The sequence below is a fragment of the Neoarius graeffei genome, chromosome 1, assembly GCF_027579695.1.
Source record: "Neoarius graeffei isolate fNeoGra1 chromosome 1, fNeoGra1.pri, whole genome shotgun sequence".
NCBI lineage: Eukaryota > Metazoa > Chordata > Actinopteri > Siluriformes > Ariidae > Neoarius > Neoarius graeffei.
In genome coordinates, this window is record NC_083569.1 from 58,678,013 (window position 1) to 58,697,457 (window position 19,445).

Here is a 19,445-nt window from a genome sequence, read left to right on the forward strand (position 1 = left end):
GAGCAACTAGAATCCTACATTAGACAAGAATGGGTTAACATTCCTATCCCTAAACTTGAGCAACTTGTCTCCTCAGTCCCCAGACGTTTACAGACTGTTGTAAAGAGAAAAGGGGATGTCTCACAGTGGGAAACATGGCCTTGTCCCAACTTTTTTGAGATGTGTTGTTGTCATGAAATTTAAAAATCACCTAATTTTTCTCTTTAAATGATACATTTTCTCAGTTTAAACATTTGATATGTCATCTATGTTCTATTCTGAATAAAATATGAAATTTTGAAACTTCCACATCATTGCATTCCGTTTTTATTTACAATTTGTACTTTGTCCCAACTTTTTTGGAATCGGGGTTGTATATAGGACTTTATACACAGTTTTTCATATATTTTCTCAGGTAATATACTTGCTGCTGTTTCATTCTGCAGTACACCGAGCCAAAGCAACGAAATCTTGTTCTGATGTGTATTGTTTGATGCAAATCTGAATGACAAGAAAGTCAGTCTAAGTCTTTTCAGATTACAACTTGTACACCCTTCCTGTCCAGTGAAAATCATGTATCTATAAAAATGAGGTGATTTTTAAATTTGAATGTTTGCTATAAACTATAAACTCTTCCTTTCTGGTTTGAGAAAACTGTCCTGCTTCTTAAGCTACATAAACTCATTAAAACCCTCTTGGATTAGCTGAAAAATGCAATGTCACAAAACTGAAAACAGAGCCAAGCTCGTGAAAAGGTGACTTTTTAGAGGTACTCTACACGGTTCCCACAGGACAGCGACACTACAAATATTTGAGGATCTTATAGAATATATGAGGCATTGACGTAGATTAAACTTCCCAACAGTAACAATGAGACAGCATTTCTCTTTCAAAACTATAGCAATTGGTCTCCTCAGTTCCTGAATGTTTAGAGAGGGTTGTTAAAAGTAGAGGTGATGCAACGCAGTGGTAAACATACCCCGTCCCAACTTTTTTTGAAGCATGTTGCTGGTGTCAAATTCAAAATGAGCATATAGTTTAAATACAAACAATACAGTTTCTTAGCTTCAACATTTGATATGTTGTCTTTGTACTATTTTCAATTAAATATAGGGCTTACCTGGTTTGCAAATCTTCACATTCTGTTTTTATTTATGTTTCACACACTGTCCCAACTTTTTCGGAATTGGGGTTGTACATTTTGTTGATGATACTTAAGTATGCAAGTCAAGTTTTGGATGCAGGACATTTTACTTTTTTGTTGTTGTTTTTTTCCCCTTCCATTTAAATGAAAGACAAGTTAGACAGATTGTAACCTTTTGAGGATATTAACTAAGTGCCAGAGTTTGATATTCCCTGACAGACAGGATGTATAGCGGTTGCAGTCTGTCTCATTATATGGAAAGTTTATGCAAAATACAAAAACAATGAATCCAGATGAGGTATACAAAAGACCAAGGAACAGAAAATAAGTATACAATAAAATACAACAAAAGCAGAGTTACATCTACTTTGTTACCCAACATTATGAGCCTGTCAGTGGCAAAAACAAGTGGCGGTTTTGACACGGATGTTTGCCCAATAGGATTACACCGTATCACCATTTTGTGGCTGATATTTATAGCGTTCTAACTCAATAGTCAAGTCAAGTCTATTTGTATAGCGCTTTTAACAATAAACATTGTCGCAAAGCAGCTTTACAGAATTTGAACAACTTAAAATATGAGCTAATTTTATCCCTAATTATCCCCAATGAGCAAGCCTGTGGCGACGGTGGCAATACTGGACCAATTTCAACAGTTTGTCCCAAGTAAATATGTGGACTCAAAGAGATGGGAAACCAGGGCTCAGGTTTAAAATAAATAAAATCCCAGTGCTTTCCTTCAATTGACACCTAATTCACCTTCTCTGTAATTCATCTCTAGATTTTGACCTTTTCAGGTGCTGTTACACTGCTAAATATTTTATTGGCATAGAAATTATTCAAAATAACTTTTACTTCTGCCTTTACCTTTACTATTCAGTTTGTGTTCCTAGCTGTCTGTGCACTTGAACTTTTATAATGGTTTGTGGGCATGACTACATGCAAAAGAACCATGTCAGGAATGCAGTTTACTGGTGTCTTACATACACTCGCAGTACGGCGATAATCAGCGTTTATGAAACTTTTGTAAATCCATTAGAACATTTGTGTTCAAACATAGGTGCCAACTTACAAAATTCATAAGGGAGTGCTCATAACACGACAAAACTGTGTTGAACTCATCTCATTATCTGTAGCCGCTTTATCCTGTTCTACAGGGTCGCAGGCAAGCTGGAGTCTGTCCCAGCTGACTACGGGCGAAAGGCGGGGTACACCCTGGACAAGTCGCCAGGTCATCACAGGGCTGACACATAGACACAGACAACCATTCACACTCACATTCACACCTACGCTCAATTTAGAGTCACCAGTTAACCTAACCTGCATGTCTTTGGACTGTGGAGGAAACCGGAGCACCCGGAGGAAACCCACACGGACACGGGGAGAACATGCAAACTCCGCACAGAAAGGCCTTCGCCGGGCACGGGGCTCGAACCCAGACCTTTTTGCTGTGAGGCGACAGCGCTAACCACTACACCACCGTGCCGCCACTGTGTTGACTTATATAGGTAAATACATATCCAAAACCTATAATTTGACCAAAAAATAAATAAATAAATAAAAAACGCAATCTCAAGGAGATTAAGAAATCCAAGAAGCGCATCACGATCTCCTTGTCTCGGAATCAGCAAAAATTTCTCTCTTTGCACTCTGGGTCATCCATACGTGACAAAACAGATGTTTTAAAAACAAAACATGTTTTTAAAGATCACTTTGTCTCCTACTGCTAGCTGGATAAGAGTCCCTGCATACTAAATAGCATGTCAGAAATATACAATGCTGTCAGTTATCTGTTCTATACTGTTTGCTAGTATGTGATTTAGGATACAACCATTTACAATGACAAACCAATGCCTTGGAACAGCCAGTACAGAACATACTATATTGTGCAGTACTGCAATGTGGGTATTATCCGTCCATGCATCATTCTTACCACAGCATGACGTTTAGACCATGTGTTTAAATTGGCCCAAATATAGAATTTTTATTTTATTTTAAATATTGGAGCACAGTCTTCCAGAGAACCCAAGGAGCTCTGAACAATGTTCGAAAGAGACCTTTTAGACATCAAGGTCATCATCTGGATCTTCTTCATCAATGTCATCATTGGCATCAGGTTCATACATAATGTGTCCAGAACTATGGCCTGGCCTCAGGAGAGCAGACTTCCTGTTTAAAAGAACCAAAAAACAGAAAGAAAGAGTACTGGCATACTTATTACTGGAATTCTTTTTTTTTTTTTTTTAACAATACTGAATAACAATTTCTACATTGCTAAATAGGGTAAACGATGTCTGCATCAGGACTTGGTTTTATGCACTTGACATCGGAGATACTTCGTAAACCCTAACTAAAAATATCAGAATGGCAAGATAAAGGTTTAAATCACTAATTCATCTTACTTTTCTTCGCTGAAGACAAAAGGTAGAGCAACTTGTTCTCTTGCTTCTCTTTCAACCTCAGACAAACGAAGATTAAAGGTCAAATTCGATGTTGGATCTACCTGTAGTATAAAGGAGAAAGAAGAAACACGTTGCAGAACATGTTCGTATATGGCCAAAAGTTTGTGGACACCTGGCCATCACACCCAGATGTGGTTCTTCCTCATACTGTTTCCACAAAGTTGGAAGCTGACAATTATGCAGAGTTTTTGTATGCTGTAGGCATTAAGACTTCCTTCACTGGAAGCATGACAACACCCCATGCACAAAATGAGCTCCATAAACAGGGTTCCCACTGGCGCTTGTCATGCTCGTCACTGACGAACATAATCCATCAGGGACGAAGAGAAAATTACAAGCAGTTGTCACAGTGACTAATGTATTTGTCATCTTTATCATTATCTTAATTCGTCTTTTATAGAAATCCCTCCACAAATGCCTCTCTTTGCCAAAATCCAACCGTAGTGAAGAGACTTCAGGAAACCAGAGTGTAAACAGTGAGCACATGCTTGTGACCAATTTAAAAAAAAAAAGACCAAACGGGTGCCAAGCTTTAAGATATTTTTTGGGCTTTTTTCACCTTTATTGGATAGGACAGCATAGAGACAGGAAACGAGCAGGAGAGAGAGAGAGAGAGAGAGAGAGAGAGAGAGAGAGAGAGAGAGAGATGGGGAGGGATCGGGAAACGACCCCGGGTTGGAACCAAACCCAGGTCCCCGGACCCATGGAGTGGCGCCCCATCCACCTGAGCCATGACGCCCCCGGGTGCCAAGCTTTTGACCAATTGCAATGTGTCTTAATCGGCCTGGTGTGGTGGTGTAATGATCTCTGCGTGAACCAAGCAACAGGGCAGTTGAAGCTAACGAATCGGATGATTTAAGGGCTGAAACAGCCACGGTGGAGGCACACTCAGAGCCCCGACTGTCCCTGAGCACACTGGACAGTGTCAGTAATACAGGGGTCGGTTTAAAATAAAATACTCGCAAAAGTGAAGGTGCCATCAGCCGGGCAGCGACTTGCAGGGATGAGAGTGGGTCCTGATGAAAAAAAGCAGAAAATCTGTAAAATGTCCTGAGGGCGCCAAAGGCGCCCGAAGTAATAAGGGGGGGTCCAGGGGGACACCCCCTGTGAAATTTTCTTCAAAATGAGACCTTACACACCCTATTTCCTGCAATCTGAGCTGTAGTTAATTAAAACACCTGATGCCTATTTTCATACTTATTGAAATAAAAACACTATTATATAGAACAATATGTATCAAAATTCAAAATAATATCCACATTTTATGGGGACTGGTTATTACTCACTGTCAACATCACTTGTTTTTCTAAAAAAAAATGTCCATTAAAATCCATAGTTCTTTACGGTTCCATTAATAATTCAAATTTTCATATATTCAATATATTGAATTAAATAAAAACATTTATATATCTTATCGAGACTGGCCTTTTCCTAATGTCCACATTACTTGTATATGATTTCTTCACAATGTCTATTTAAACTTTAAAGTTATACAGTTATCAACACTGTCAGCTATAATTCAAATCATCATATATTCAATGTATTGAATCAAACAAATGCATATTTTATGGGGACTGTCTTTATCTTATTGTCCACATCACTTGTATGTTTTCTTCAAAAGGAAGAGCGCATGTCTATTCACACTTTTTACAGTTAAGTTGTTTACAGTTCCCAGTTATTTTTGAAACAAATTTTCATTAGATCATTTAGAATTCTTCTTCAGCTTCTTGGCCAAAGCCAAAAGCTCATCAGTCCTCTCTTTTTTCCTTTTTCTTTCATTAGCCAGCTCCTCCTGGGTTTTTACATGCTCTAACCTAGCTCTCTTCTGCTCCTTCTCACACTCCTCTCTTGCTTTCCTTTTGCTTTGCTAAACTTGTTTTTTATACCAGTATCAATTTCACGTACCCTCGCTTCATCTCGCTTGTCAATAGTATTCGGCATCTTGAGAAAACACGCCGATTAGAGGAAAGTATTTTTGATATGCAGCTCACGAACATGTGTAAGTTTTGATTAAAGAAAACGGCTGTGGGTGTCTTTGTAAAAACTGTTTTGATTGGCTATTATGGTCTCGACATCGATGTTTTGACCAATAACAATGTAGTTAAGTTAAAGTCCTTCCCGCACCGTGTGGCGCATCAGGCGGCGCCGATCTCCGTTTCCACAGCCCTCGGCTTCTCGCCTATTACATAGCTAGGGTTATAGTGGGGGGCTAGTCCTCTGGTAACCACGAGAGTTTAACTCCCCACTCGCATCTGTATTGCAGCATGCCTTGCCAGATGGTAGTAGGTACCATTTTTATGATGGTCTTTGGTATGACCCGACCGTGAATAGAACTCCCGATCGAGAGGCGGACACGCTACCACTAGGCCACTAGCCGGTAATAACAATGTAGATAACACAAATTTTACATCACATTCAACGAGACTAAAGATGGCGACTTCCAAATAATGTGTAAACATCTCATCTCATTATCTCTAGCCGCTTTATCCTGTTCTACAGGGTTGCAGGCAAGCTGGAGTCTATCCCAGCTGACTACGGGCGAAAGGCGGGGTACACCCTGGACAAGTCCCCAGGTCATCACAGGGCTGACACATAGACACAGACAACCATTCACACTCACATTCACACCTACGGTCAATTTAGAGTCACCAGTTAACCTAACCTGCATGTCTTTGGACTGTGGGGGAAACCGGAGCACCCGGAGGAAACCCACGCGGACACGGGGAGAACATGCAAACTCTGCACAGAAAGGCCCTCACCGGCCACGGGGCTCGAACCTGGACCTTCTTGCTGTGAGGCGACAGCGCTAACCACTACACCACCATGCCGCCCCTGTGTAAACATCGTTGGAGTTAATTAAGTTTGAACAACATGAAGGAGCATACCCCAACCCCCCGAAATTAATTTAAAATTCTCAATGGATTTGGCATAATATAAAAAGGTTGTTTTTTACTCAGAAAAAGCGGAACTCCGCCAAAAAGCGGAAAACTCTCATCCCTGGACTTGAAAGGAGCCATGTTTCAGCAGCATAGCAAGTTCCCGTGGCAAACGAACATATGATAAAAACGCAGTATCATTCTGTGTTCAGTTTGTAAATCAACGGGAAATTCGGATTCCTTCACTCTTGGTTGTTCCAAGATTCTTCTGGACTCTTTTCAACTGTAAACAGGGATCCCAGCAGTAATTGAAAAAAATAGAGGAATGTAAGAAACTATCAGCAGGGGTCAAGGGGGCTGCAAGCCCCCTGAAGCTGTTGAGATTTTAACATTTAAAGATGCTATAGAACACATTTTTTACATAGATTTAACATAGAAAAGCAACAGAATTTAACAATAATGTGTATCTATTTGATGCCATATTTTGTAATCAATGACATAAGTGGCAAAAAAAAAATTGTTATTTATAAAAATTAGATGAAAATGTAGCTTTGAAGAATATACTTCTAACCCGGACACTGTTCCACTATCTCTTTTATGGACGATATCTTTTTTCCACGACATATTCAGGGCTGTGAAATTGTAAATAAGAAATCCGAGGAAAGCCGGACACCAAGCCATTTTAGGTGTTATATGGTGTATTCTGAGCATTTCCTGCAAGTAAAAAATTGATCTCAACAAGTAAATATTTGACTAGTCTTGGTCTTCATTTTGCCATATAAAATACCTATCAACAGTTTTCTCTTTTAAAATGAAAGATCCATGTAAAATACCTTGAAATATCTAATAAGTGCCTATGTATTTTATCTCTTAATCAAAATAAAAAAGTAAAAAAAAAATGTGTAAATAATTTAAAGAAACGTTAATAAAAAAAAACTTTGATAGGCCTTTCAAAATGACTTTGTGAAAATCATGCTCAATATTTAAGTGAGAGATACCTGTTGTCTTCCAAATTACACTTAATTCTTGTATTATGTCCTGGCTTTTTCCAAGAATCTGTCACAATGTCTCTTGTCTACAGAGCAAAAGTTTAAAAAAACTAATGTTTCTATTATTTACATCTTTTCTTTTACTTCTGGCTCCTTCTATTCCTCTTTGCATCACTCCCAGCTATTTCTTTCAATTCATCTTTCAGTAAGGCTATTAGTTATTAGTTCTATAGTATTTGCATTCCTCTATTAAAGCTATTTACAAAATGTTCATAGTCTGTCAAACAGCATCTAATGAAAGTCTTTTAATTTTCTTTTCTTTAAACACCATCTCTTTCAGTTTTGCAAACTTGTTCTTTTTCATCTTTTCCTTCAGTCTGTCTGTTCTTTTCTAGCCCTCTTTACATCTCTCTCAAACACCTCCTTAGCTTTCCTTTTTGATGGCATCTTAACTATGTCTGATCTTGCAGCCCAAAATATGTTCAAAACCCACCAAAATGCACTCGAATCCGCCCAATCTGGCAACACTGCTCCTGAGTCGCAGTCAAGACGTGTTCCACGCTCAGCTGGCATAAAACTCCGCGAGTCCGGCTGAGCCGCCGGTCTCGTGCAAGGCGATTAAAGCCTATGATTAAAACCGACTAGACCCCCCCAATGATTTTTAATGCAAAAATAGACGTTTTGTGAAGATGATATTTTTCGTGACAGAATCCGCGGAAATTTCACAGCCCTGCATATTGAATTAAGTTCAACGCATTAGAAACAAAAGCACGAACGGAGTTAAAACACATTTTCTAGCAAATGGGCGCAGCCATATTGTTTTCTCGTTCTACCGCGTACAGTCTCGCGGTATTTACATCAATTTAACTTCCGAGTGTTCCCGAATGTCAATGAGAACAAACGAAGCTGACAAAAACATCGCTAAACAAGCAAACCAAATCAGAACGTATTCTGCTGGTCATTTTACTTAAACATATTTTTAACGGATATACAAGAGATTTTTAAAAAAAAAAAACCCACCACCACTTTGGCTAGAAAAATAGCGGAATTCCGCTAAATAGCGGACGTCTGGGATCCCTGTGTAAATCAAGTTTTTCTGTTGAAGTAAAGGGAGTCCTGATACTTCTTTTGAATAATTCCATGCTAAAATATCCTTAAGTAAGCTCAAACTAAAGAGGTTTATTTGAGCTTGATGGTGCACAGGGCACCCAAAATCAAGGCCCAATCCCAATTCTAATTTCTACCCCTACCCCTCCCCCTTCCCCTTGAAACTGAGCTACAAGGGATAGGGCTTGAAATTCAACCCTTACGTATTGGGATAGCCCTTCAACGATCGCATACGTCATCGCGTACCTCCGTCAGCGTTTACGTTAGCAAAACGCGACCAAATGCGTCATTGGCTGCGACCAGCCGCTCCAGTCAGAGCCAGAACAGAAATCTCTGCTGGCAGGGTGTGATTTGTTAACTAACACCACTGAATGGGATATCTTTGGCGCTTCGTGCACCACATCCGACAGAATGAGGTGTCAGAACACTCATGTAAACAATAAAAGCGAGAATAACAGAACAAAACGTACGCAGGCAAGCAACCGAAAACAATACTCACTCCCAAAGCTTTTTAGCAGCAGCTTGGATTTCAGAAATCGCTGCTCATTCTCAGCTCGAAAGCGAATCAAGCGGCGTGTTTCCTCTGGATAACAACTTAAAACACGTAAATAATGGAGAAAATACATTTATGACAATCTTTCGCCGCGGGAACCGCCATCTTTCTGAAATCCGCATGAAATCTCGCTGAAATCCGCATGGCATTGTGGGAAAATCACTCAAACCCCTTCGTTCGGAGTCAGCTCCAGGAAAATCTCCGTTTGGAGGGGTACAGAAGCCCTACCCCTTCGCGTTAACTGGGATTGGGATACCCCTACCCCTTCACGTGAATGCGCAAAATGGAGGGGAAGGGCCAAGGGGTTGGTCCAAGGGGTGAAATGGGATTCGGCCCAAGTCTCTCTTATTAGAGGCTGGAGTGGAGCCCAAATTTTATATGTAACGGAGAGGCCTGTACAAATATTTGAATTGTGCCAGTTTGGTTGGTATAAACTTGTCCACTTTGATAAGTCGGTAACTAAGAAAAAAAAATAGATTAAGTGAAGAATACTTCTTTGACGTGATTTTTCAAGGAAAAAAGTGAAGAATATTTTTCAGAACCCAGGAGGAACGCTGCATAAAGATATGGTTTACCAAGGTTGATATGTTAGAACTTGAGTGGCCTGCAGAGGGCCCTGACCTCAACCGCACAGAACACATTTGAGATGAACTGGAAGGGCGACTGTGCACCAGGACTCCACACTCAACATCAGTACCGACATCATTAATGCTCTTGTGGCTGAATGAGCCACAATCCAAAGTCTAGTGGAAAGCCTTGTAGAAGAGTGGAGGTTATTATAACAGCAAAGGGGGATTACATTTGGAATGTTCAACAAGCACATATGGATATGATGGTCAGGTGTCCACATACTTTTTGCCATATAGTGTACATACAAAAGGATTCTGCTTTAGAAACAAACACTGATGAATTCACCTCAGACTTAGTGTGCAAGTCTGTTTGAACATTTCCAGATTGGGTGGGTTTAGTCTCTATTGATAGTGTCAAGTCCTCTGTTAAACTGAAAAACTCTTCCTTTAAAAACAAACAAATGGAAAAAAAAAAGAATTGTTATAAGCTTTTAAATACAAAAACTATGAAATAATCAAAAGATCCATAAGTATTTTACTTTACATTAAAATCAATTAGTTTAAGAAAAGCTAATTACCTTCTGCACAACCTTTCCAGATTTTTTACGTTGTGATGTCTTGGCCACAGCATAGCGTGCACTATTCACAGGCATTACAGAAATTACACTACTTGCTAGGTGGCTTACAGCTCCTACAATGCCTTGCTGATGAAGATCGGTGTGTAGGAGACCAAAAATCATCCTTACAGAGCCTTCTGCTTGTAAAAGAGAGAAATATTTGTGTCAGCCAACCCGGTCAATAGTGTATTCAACATACCCCGAGGGGTTTTCCAAACAGGGTCAAATTCGATAAATAATTCAAATAAGCTTACAAGACAATAGTATCGCGTTTCCAAAACTTGGTTCTGAACTTCCCCTAAACTGCATATTATCCCTGGTCTGCATCTATTCTGAAGACAGAACATCACTAACTACATTCAGCATGTGTCCAGAAGACCTTCATAAATTATCCAATTCTCTCTTTCATATACATTCCACATAAACTAATGAAAAGAAGTTAAAGAAGTGTGTGGCAGCGGGGGCGTGGTCAAGCGTTGGTCTGTGAATGGAGGGCGGAGTCAGGGAAGGTAATGCCGCTTTTCCACTACAAACGCGGCTGAGTTGGGCTGAGCCGTGCTGAGTTGGGCTGAGTCGAGCTGAGTGGGGCTGTTGGAGTTGCATTTCGACTACAACCGCGCTGAACCGTGCTGGCTGGAAGTGGGTGGACACATTGGGTGGAGTTAGCGAAAGTGGGTGGACGTCACATGATGTCGTTAGGCGGCGCAAACAGTGACATCAGTGACCTTTTAAGCGGTAGTCTCACGACCCGGATAGTAAACAATAAACATGGAGTCGTTAGTGTTGCTGGTCTTGGTGCTGTGGCTTGTTGTCACCGACAACGCCAACAGATACTGGCAAGAGCGTATAGATGAGGCGAGGCGCATAAGGCTTCAGAAATTCTCGTAATTCATAATTCTTCTTCTTCCGGGTTTACAGATCCCAGCGTGCTCGCGGGGCGTGTGTGGGCATGTGAGGACACTCCTCCTCACCAGTCAGTGCACAGGGGAGTGTCTGCTCACGCCCCTAGCCTCACTCGGCTCGGTTTGGCTCGCTTCAGCCCCACTCCAAAACCGTGCGAGTTTTGGGTGCTAAGCAGGGCTGAAGCGAGCTGAGTCGTGCTGCTCTGAGGTAGTCGAAACGCGAGCCGTGTCGGGCTGAAGTGAGCTGAAGCGAGCTGAAGTGAGCTGAAAAAGGGTAGTGGAAAAGGGCCATAAGTGGCAGAATCACTGCACCTGATGTGAATTAACCTGTGTGTTTGTGTGTCTTCCCCAGTGACCGCGCCCTTTAAAAGGAGAGCAAGAGAGAGAGCAGAGAAAGGGAGCTCTCTCCCCAACCAGAACACTAGTGTGTGTGCAGCTGGGAAAATGCTGAACGCTGAAAAGCTAGAAATAAATAAAAAAAAAAAGTTTGAGAACTCAGTTCTGGCCTGCCATGCTTCTGTGCTCCACCCACCTTCAACAATTCCTACAGTGGTGCCAAAACCCAGGACGGAGTACAGAAGAGAACAGCCCCATGGAGTCCTCCCCCTTCAAGGACCTGGTCCATGCCCTCGCCACGGCCCAAAAGAGCCAGCACCAGACGCTGATCGCCCTCCGGAAGGAGCAGGAACAACGGTTCGAAGCCCTGGTGCTGGCGCAGCAGGAAGATCGCCAGGCGTTTCGGCACCACTGTAGGAATTGTTGAAGGTGGGTGGAGCACAGAAGCACAGCAGGCCAGAACTGAGTTCTCAAACTCTTTTTATTTCTAGCTTTTCAGCGTTCAGCATTCTCCCAGCCGCACACACACTAGTGTTCTGGTTGGGGAGAGAGCTCCCTTTCTCTGCTCTCTCTCTCTCCTTTTAAAGGGCGCGGTCACTGGGGAAGACACACAAACACAGGTTAATTCACATCAGGTGCAGTGATTCTGCCACTTACCTTCCCTGACTCCGCCCTCCATTCGCAGACCGACGCTTGACCACACCCCCGCTGCCACAAAGAGAGATTGGGATTAAAGTACTTGTGCACTAATGAGATGACAAACCTTTTCTGAGCTTCTGAAGTTCTTGGCAGACAGCAACGGTGTCATGATGTCTTACAACCCAAGACAAAGAGTCAATGACAAGTACTGGAGCTTTGGCATGTTGTGACTCCTGAAGTAGCCGTGCGATTTCTGTTGCACTGAAACGCTTCACTGTGAACAATGACTGCTCGGTCCAGCCCAGAGGGTCTGCGTAAGCATTGTGAAAGTGAAACCTATCAACAGAAAAGGTGAATAGCTCCACAACAAGTTGTAGTCTTGTCTTATGACCGCTCACTATTTGGTGCTGACAAAATATTGGATACTATATACAAAAATTTCATATGACCTGCAAGAAGCACAGGTAATGTGAATTTTAGATCATAGATAACAGACTTACAAATGCAAGGAACTGCTGTCCAGTTCGGCACACAACTCATGCTTGGGAACTTCAAACCCCAACACATGAACAGCTTCCCCCCTTAAAAATGAAAAGGAACAAAAAACAGAGTTAATCCCAATTTACACTTCAACAGAGTGAACAATATGTAATGAATTTTGTACTCAGTACAAAATTCAACCATGTACAAGTATGTTAGCAAACAAACAGCAAGAACCACTATTGTGGTTTGTGGACAAACTAGAGAACGAGGTATCATTGGTCATGATATTAGATGGGAGAGCTAAAATTGGTCAATAGCTGTACAACAAAACTATTAGGGGTAAGCAAATTATTAGATCACAAGGTCTCATTAATGGTATTTTAGGAAAGATTAAGTGGCACACTGGGTGACAAAGTGGTGCAGTGGTCTCACAGCAAGAAGGTTCCAACCTCGTGCTTGACTGGGGTCTTTATGCATGAGTTCCCTCCAGGTGCTCTGGTTTACTCCCACAGTCCAAAGACATGTGGATTAGGTCAACAGGCTACTCTAAATTGCCCATAGGTGTGAAAGTGGTCTCTGTGTTAGTCCTGCAATAGATTGGCGACCTGTGCAGGGCGTACCCTGCCTCTCACCCAAAGTCAGCTGGGACTGGCTCCAGCTTCCTCTGTGACCCTGACAGATAAGTGGTCTAGATAATGGATGGATGGATGGATGGATGGATGGATGGAAGTGGTACATGATTGTGCACACACACGAAACACTAAAACTTACAATTCTGGTGTTTGTCTTTTTGTGCAATTTGTACTTTGATTCAGACAATGTGTGCTTAGTCTATTTTTAGTTTCTCGTTCAAGAGCATTTTGGGGGAAAAGTATAGTCAAGTAAATAATCTACCTTGTTTGTATTCATTACACCCCTGACCGTATTTCACGTGCATCCTGAATCGGTCATGATGACATGTCATGGATGTGTTTCATTAACATTGGCAGGTCCCAAGAAGAGCCAAGCTCCCAAAAGCTGATGCTCCGTGCTCTCAAGGGACCCTGGGACTACACAAGACCCTTCAGTATGAGCGACTCGTGTAATGCCATCAAGACACCGAAAAATAACAAGGCAGCCGATCTTGACATCCACTGCAAGCAGATCAAACACTTTGGACCTGTGCACTCAAATGGCTACTTGACATGTTTAACAAGCACATGAATACCAACAGTATTCCAAAGTTATGGAGGAAAGCCAAAGTGGTCACTTTACTGAAACCTGGTAAAGACCCGGCAAGCCCAAAGAGTTACAAGCCCATCTCCCTGCTATACCACATATACAAGCTTTTTGAAAGACTCCTACTGAACCGCATTGCCCCACTTGTGGACAAGCACCTCATTCCAGAGCAAGCAAGCTTCAGACCGGGAAAATCCTGTACTAGTCAGCTCTTGAACCTCACACAGTACATCGACGATGGGTACGAGAAAGGACTAGTTACTGGAGTTGTCTTTGTTGATCTCTCTGCTGCCTATGACAGAGTCAATCACAAGATCCTCACCAGGAAATTCTACGAGATAACAAAGGATGCGAAGTTGACAGAATTGATCCAGAACATGCTGTCCAACAGACGTTTCTTTGTGGAGCTCAATGGTAACCGCAGCAGCTGGCGCAGACAGAAAAACGGCTTCCCCCAGGGAAGCGTTCTCGCCCCTCTGCTCTTCAACATATACACAAATGACCAACCAATACACCCAGACACAAGGAATTTTCTCTATGCTGATGACCGTAGCACTGCCGCACAGGGAAGATCCTTTAAAGAAGTGGAAACAAAACTTACTAATGCCCTGGCAGACCTAACCCCATACTATGCCGAGAACCACCTAAGGGCTAACCCTGACAAAACCCAAGTAAGCATCTTCCACCTAAGGAATAGACACACAGATCGACGGCTTAGGGTTAGATGGCAGGGTAAATGGCTGGAATATACCCATAAGCCAGTCTACCTTGGTGCTACCCAAGACCGGTCTCTCACATACAAGGAACAGATCATGAAGACAAGGGCAAAAGTCAGAGCCAGGAACAGCATCCTGAAGAAGCTCGCAAACACCAAGTGGGGTACAGATGCCAAAACCATCCGTACTACAGCTCTTGCCCTCTGTTTCTCTACAGCTGAATATGCATCCCCCGTATGGAGCAGATCAGCCCATACCACAAAGCTGGACTCAGCCTTAAACGACACATGCAGAACTATATCCGGATGCCTAAGACCAACAAGAGCTGACGACCTCTACCTGTTGTGCGGTATTGCACCCCCACATATCAGAAAAGCAGTCTCACACTGTAAAAAATGTCCGTAGAATTAACAGTGAATTTATGTAAAATCATGACATAAAAAAACTGTAAATACAAAAACAATGAAGCAGTGTGTAATTTACATCATCAATATACTGTAAAACTCCTAACCAAATACCACTGTTAATTTAACAGTAAGAATATTGAATTGATCATATTTTTTTTGTAGAATTTACAAATTGTTGTAGTTTAAACACAGACAAACTGTAATACTACAACAGAATGTGATAGTTAAAATTACATCATTGCCCTGTTAAAAAAAATTTAAAAATGTCAGTAGAGGCTCTCCGGCACATTTCGTAAAACTCTAAATCAAATAAAATATCTGTCTAGTAGATCATTGCTTGTAACCATCATTTTGGAGCCACAAAAAACAATAAATCGAGAACACTCGCAATTCATTCCTAGATGCTTTTTTATTGTACAATGAATATCTGTAAAATTAACAGTTATGTATTGATTATTGTACATTGAATACCTGTAAAATTTACATTTAGTTATCATTAATTGTACATGGAATCCCAGTGAAATGTACATGTTGTTTACATTTCACTGTATTTTTAACAGGATTATTCTGGCAACCACAGCTGCCAGTATTTTTCTGTAAAAACAACGGATTTTTTTTTTTTTTACAGTGCAGCCCAGATGGGGAAACTCAAACAAGAGAATGATCCTCTTCACCCACTCTTTCAGCGTGAACCAGCACATAAGAGACGCAAATCAAGACACAGTTTTCTACATTCCACTACAGCACTTAATGGCAGCGCTCGCAATTAAAGGTCGACTATGTGGACAGACCACCTCCAGACAACTCCTCACAAACTGAACTTGAGCCCCAGCGAATGCCTCCCCCCAGGATCCAACGAGGCATGGCTGATAAAGGTTTAGGCATGCCTAAACTGTCTTAGAACTGAAACCGGATGATGTAGAGTCCTGATGAAGAAATGGGGATACAACAGAGATGAACAAACAACATGTGACTGTGGAGCAGAGCAGACGATGAAACACCTACTTGTCTGCCTGCAACTACCAGAGCGATGCACACAGGAGGACCTTGAGAAGTTCGCCCCCCCGGCAGAAGCCTGTGCACAACACTGGGTCGGAGTACTATAGCCAGCGTGGTGACCTGAGATGAATGAATCAACATGGGCTGAAAAGCATCAGACCAAACGGAGATCACATCAAAGGAAGGAGTTCCACTCTGTGCACTCACTTGATACAAAAGGTCACCAATAGACTGCATGCATCTACAGTCTGGGACAGAAAGAAATCAAGCCCAGCTTCATTTCTTTATACCATCCTGCACTTGGTTCCCCCAAAAGTCCAAAGACATTTGTTGACAACAAATAATCCAAAGCAGATTGGAAAAAAAAAAAAAAAGTAAACCTTATCTTGATGTCCTTTTATTTTTGAAAGACAGGGAGGTGGGATGAGTCCCGCTAGTACATTTATCCTGGCCAGCCATGTAGACAGCATTATTTATATAATCAGGGTACTAGCATGGCATGGGTCTGTCTAGGTGTGTGTATGTATGTGTGCGTGATGATAAAAAAAAAAGGTAAGTGTATGACAAAAGCATAAAAACATTATTTCAACCTTGTATAAAAGCCAGCCCATACCTCTTTAAGGCGCAGTTTATGTAATACTTAAGCAGGCGTCGTCCAGAATAACAGGCGGTGTCTGGAGAAGAAAATATACACAAGAGCTTGAGGTAAATATTTAGAGCAGCAGAATACAGACATAACAACTACACAGTGGTGAAACGGATGTTTCTGGATTTCTGTAGCGGGATTAAGGATGTCCTCTCCAACAGACCACAGCATGTGAGACTTGGAGACCTCATCTCATCCAACACCATCCTAAACACTGGTACCCCCCAAGGCTGTGTTCTTAGTCCACTCCTTTACTCACTTTTCATGCAGGACTGTTCTCCCATTCATAACTCAAACCACATATACAAGTTTGCAGATGACGCAGCTGCAGTGGGGTTGATAACCAACAGCGATGAGGCAACCTACAGAGAGGAAGTTCAGGCCCTCACATCTTGGTGTCAGAACAATGACTTGCTCCTCAACACCAACAAAACAAAGGAGCTTATCATTGACTCCAGAAAACGACCGGTTAAAACAAATGCCAGCCTGGTGATCTCTGGAGAGGAGGTGGAACAGGTGCGGAGCTTCAAGTACCTTGGTGTTCACCTCTCAGAGGACCTGACATGGGGAGTGAACACCAGAGAGGTGGTGAAGAAAGCCCAGCAGAGACTCTTCTTCCTGCGATCCCTGAGGAAAACTGGGCTCTCACAAAAGCTTCTCACCAACTTCTACCAGTGTTCTGAGCTATGGATGCATAGTGTGGTTCTCCAGCTGCACGTCAGAGGAGAGGAAAGATCAGGACTGCATCTAAAGTCATTGGTACCCCTCTCTAATCCCTGGAACAGATTTACTCTGCCAGGCTGAGAAAGAGAGACACAAAGATTAGGACTGACTGCACTCACCCTGGACAATGTCTTTTTGACACCCTTCCCTCTGGCAGGCTTAGGGTCATAAAGTCACAAACAGCAAGACACCAAAATAGCTTCTTCTCCAGGGCTGGAAAAGTTCTGCTGGAGGCCTGATCTGGACTTGGACTCGCACTCTGCACCTTACTGTGTTTGGCTACATTGAATAATTGCATACTACAATTTATACTGCTGCCTATATGCCAGTATGCTGCTTTTCCCTATGGAAAATTCTGAAGAGACAAGTTGAGCATCACTCTCCATCCAGCATCCAGTCACTAAAAGAGGTCATTGTTGAAGAATGGAAAAAGATTGATGTTGCAGAATGTCTCCAACTTGTTTATTCCATGTCTAGAAGACTTGGTGCTGTCATTAAAAATCATGGAGGCCATAAAAAGTACTAGCCTGCGGGTGGCATGGTGGTGTAGTGGTTAGGACTGTTGCCTCACAGCAAGAAGGTCCTGGGTTTAAACCCAGCAGCCGGCAAGGGCCTGTCTACGTGGGTTTCCTCCGGGTGCTCCGGTTTCCCCCACAGTCCAAAGACATACAGGTTAGGTTAACTGGTGACTCTAAATTGACTGTAGGTGTGAGTGTGAATGGTTGTCTGTGTCTCTGCGTCAGCCCTGACATATAGACACCTAACTGCTCCCTGGCCGCTGTTAGCATGACTGCCCATTGTGTGTGTGTGTGTTCACTGCTTCAGATGGGTTAAATGCAGAGAGGAAATTTCATAAAATAAAAGTTGTGCTTTCTTTCTTTTCTTTAGATGTAGTAGTTTTTGTTGTGGGGTGTACTCATTTTTGCACCACCCTAATTTGATTAAAACTGAAAAAATTTTGTAATCTAAGTTATATTATTAACTTTACTTTCACGTTATAAGTTAAACAGATGTTATATTAGGGCGGCACAGTGGTGTAGTGGTTAGCGCTGTCGCCTCACAGCAAGAAGGTCCGGGTTCGAGCCCCGTGGCCGGCGAGGGCCTTTCTGTGCGGAGTTTGCATGTTCTCCCCGTGTCCGCGTGGGTTTCCTCCGGGTGCTCCGGTTTCCCCCACAGTCCAAAGACATGCAGGTTAGGTTAACTGGTGACTCTAAATTGACCGTAGGTGTGAATGTGAGTGTGAATGGTTGTCTGTGTCTATGTGTCAGCCCTGTGATGACCTGGCGACTTGTCCAGGGTGTACCCCGCCTTTCGCCCGTAGTCAGCTGGGATAGACTGTAGCTTGCCTGCGACCCTGTAGAACAGGATAACGAGATAACCATAGCCTAATGGTTAGAGAAACAGCGTTAGAACCAAAAGGTTGCTGGTTCGAGTCCCTAGACCAGCAGGACTAGCTTAAGTGCCCTTGAGCAAGGCCCCCAACCGCTCCAGCAACAGTGGTGGCGTTCCTTGTGTCTATTTGCCAAAGAAAAATTGATGATGTGGATTATCAGTTGGGGGCATTGAACCCGACCGACTTATAGATTGATTTTATTGATATGCTGCTGTGATCTAAGCCCTCAAAGAGTGCTCGTTGTATAGTAATGTGCAATGACAATAAAGAATCTATCTATCTATTATTACCTCGGATAATAATGAATCCTCCCGACTCCGTTCCCTCGAACACCTCTGACAGCATCGTAAGTGCGTGCAGGCGGAACACCGGAACACTTCTCAACTCCAGTCACCTACTGGTTTATTCAGGTTCATCCAGTTTACTCAGCTTTAACCTGCTTCTCTGGTCCTACAACTGCACAAAAGAGTTATAACTAAAACGTGAACCTTTTTGCTGTATTTAATCCAAAAATAATCAGCAATGTGCCGATTAACAACATGTATGTTCTTCGTTTACACTCAGGCGCGTTAAGCTGTGATTTTATTATGCATATCGCCCCCTAATGCGCTGGAGTATAACGTGTGTTCACAAGGAGCATGACTTCAGTTTCTCTCTCTCTCTATCAGAAAAGAATCATTACATCCA

General features: G+C 42.3%; 1 protein-coding gene across 1 annotated transcript; it reads right to left on the reverse strand.

Annotated features, from left to right (window-relative positions):
* Positions 1-335: 335 nt before the first annotated feature.
* Positions 336-19,319, reverse strand: elp5 (elongator acetyltransferase complex subunit 5). The gene is made up of 8 exons (XM_060935543.1): positions 19,049-19,319; positions 16,610-16,670; positions 12,674-12,754; positions 12,298-12,509; positions 10,258-10,433; positions 10,026-10,124; positions 3,526-3,626; positions 336-3,292 (listed from the first exon to the last, which is right to left on the reverse strand). Exons 1-8 carry the CDS (start codon positions 19,101-19,103, stop codon positions 3,184-3,186), a joined length of 894 nt encoding a protein of 297 aa, XP_060791526.1. The 5' UTR covers positions 19,104-19,319; the 3' UTR covers positions 336-3,183.
* Positions 19,320-19,445: the final 126 nt, after the last annotated feature.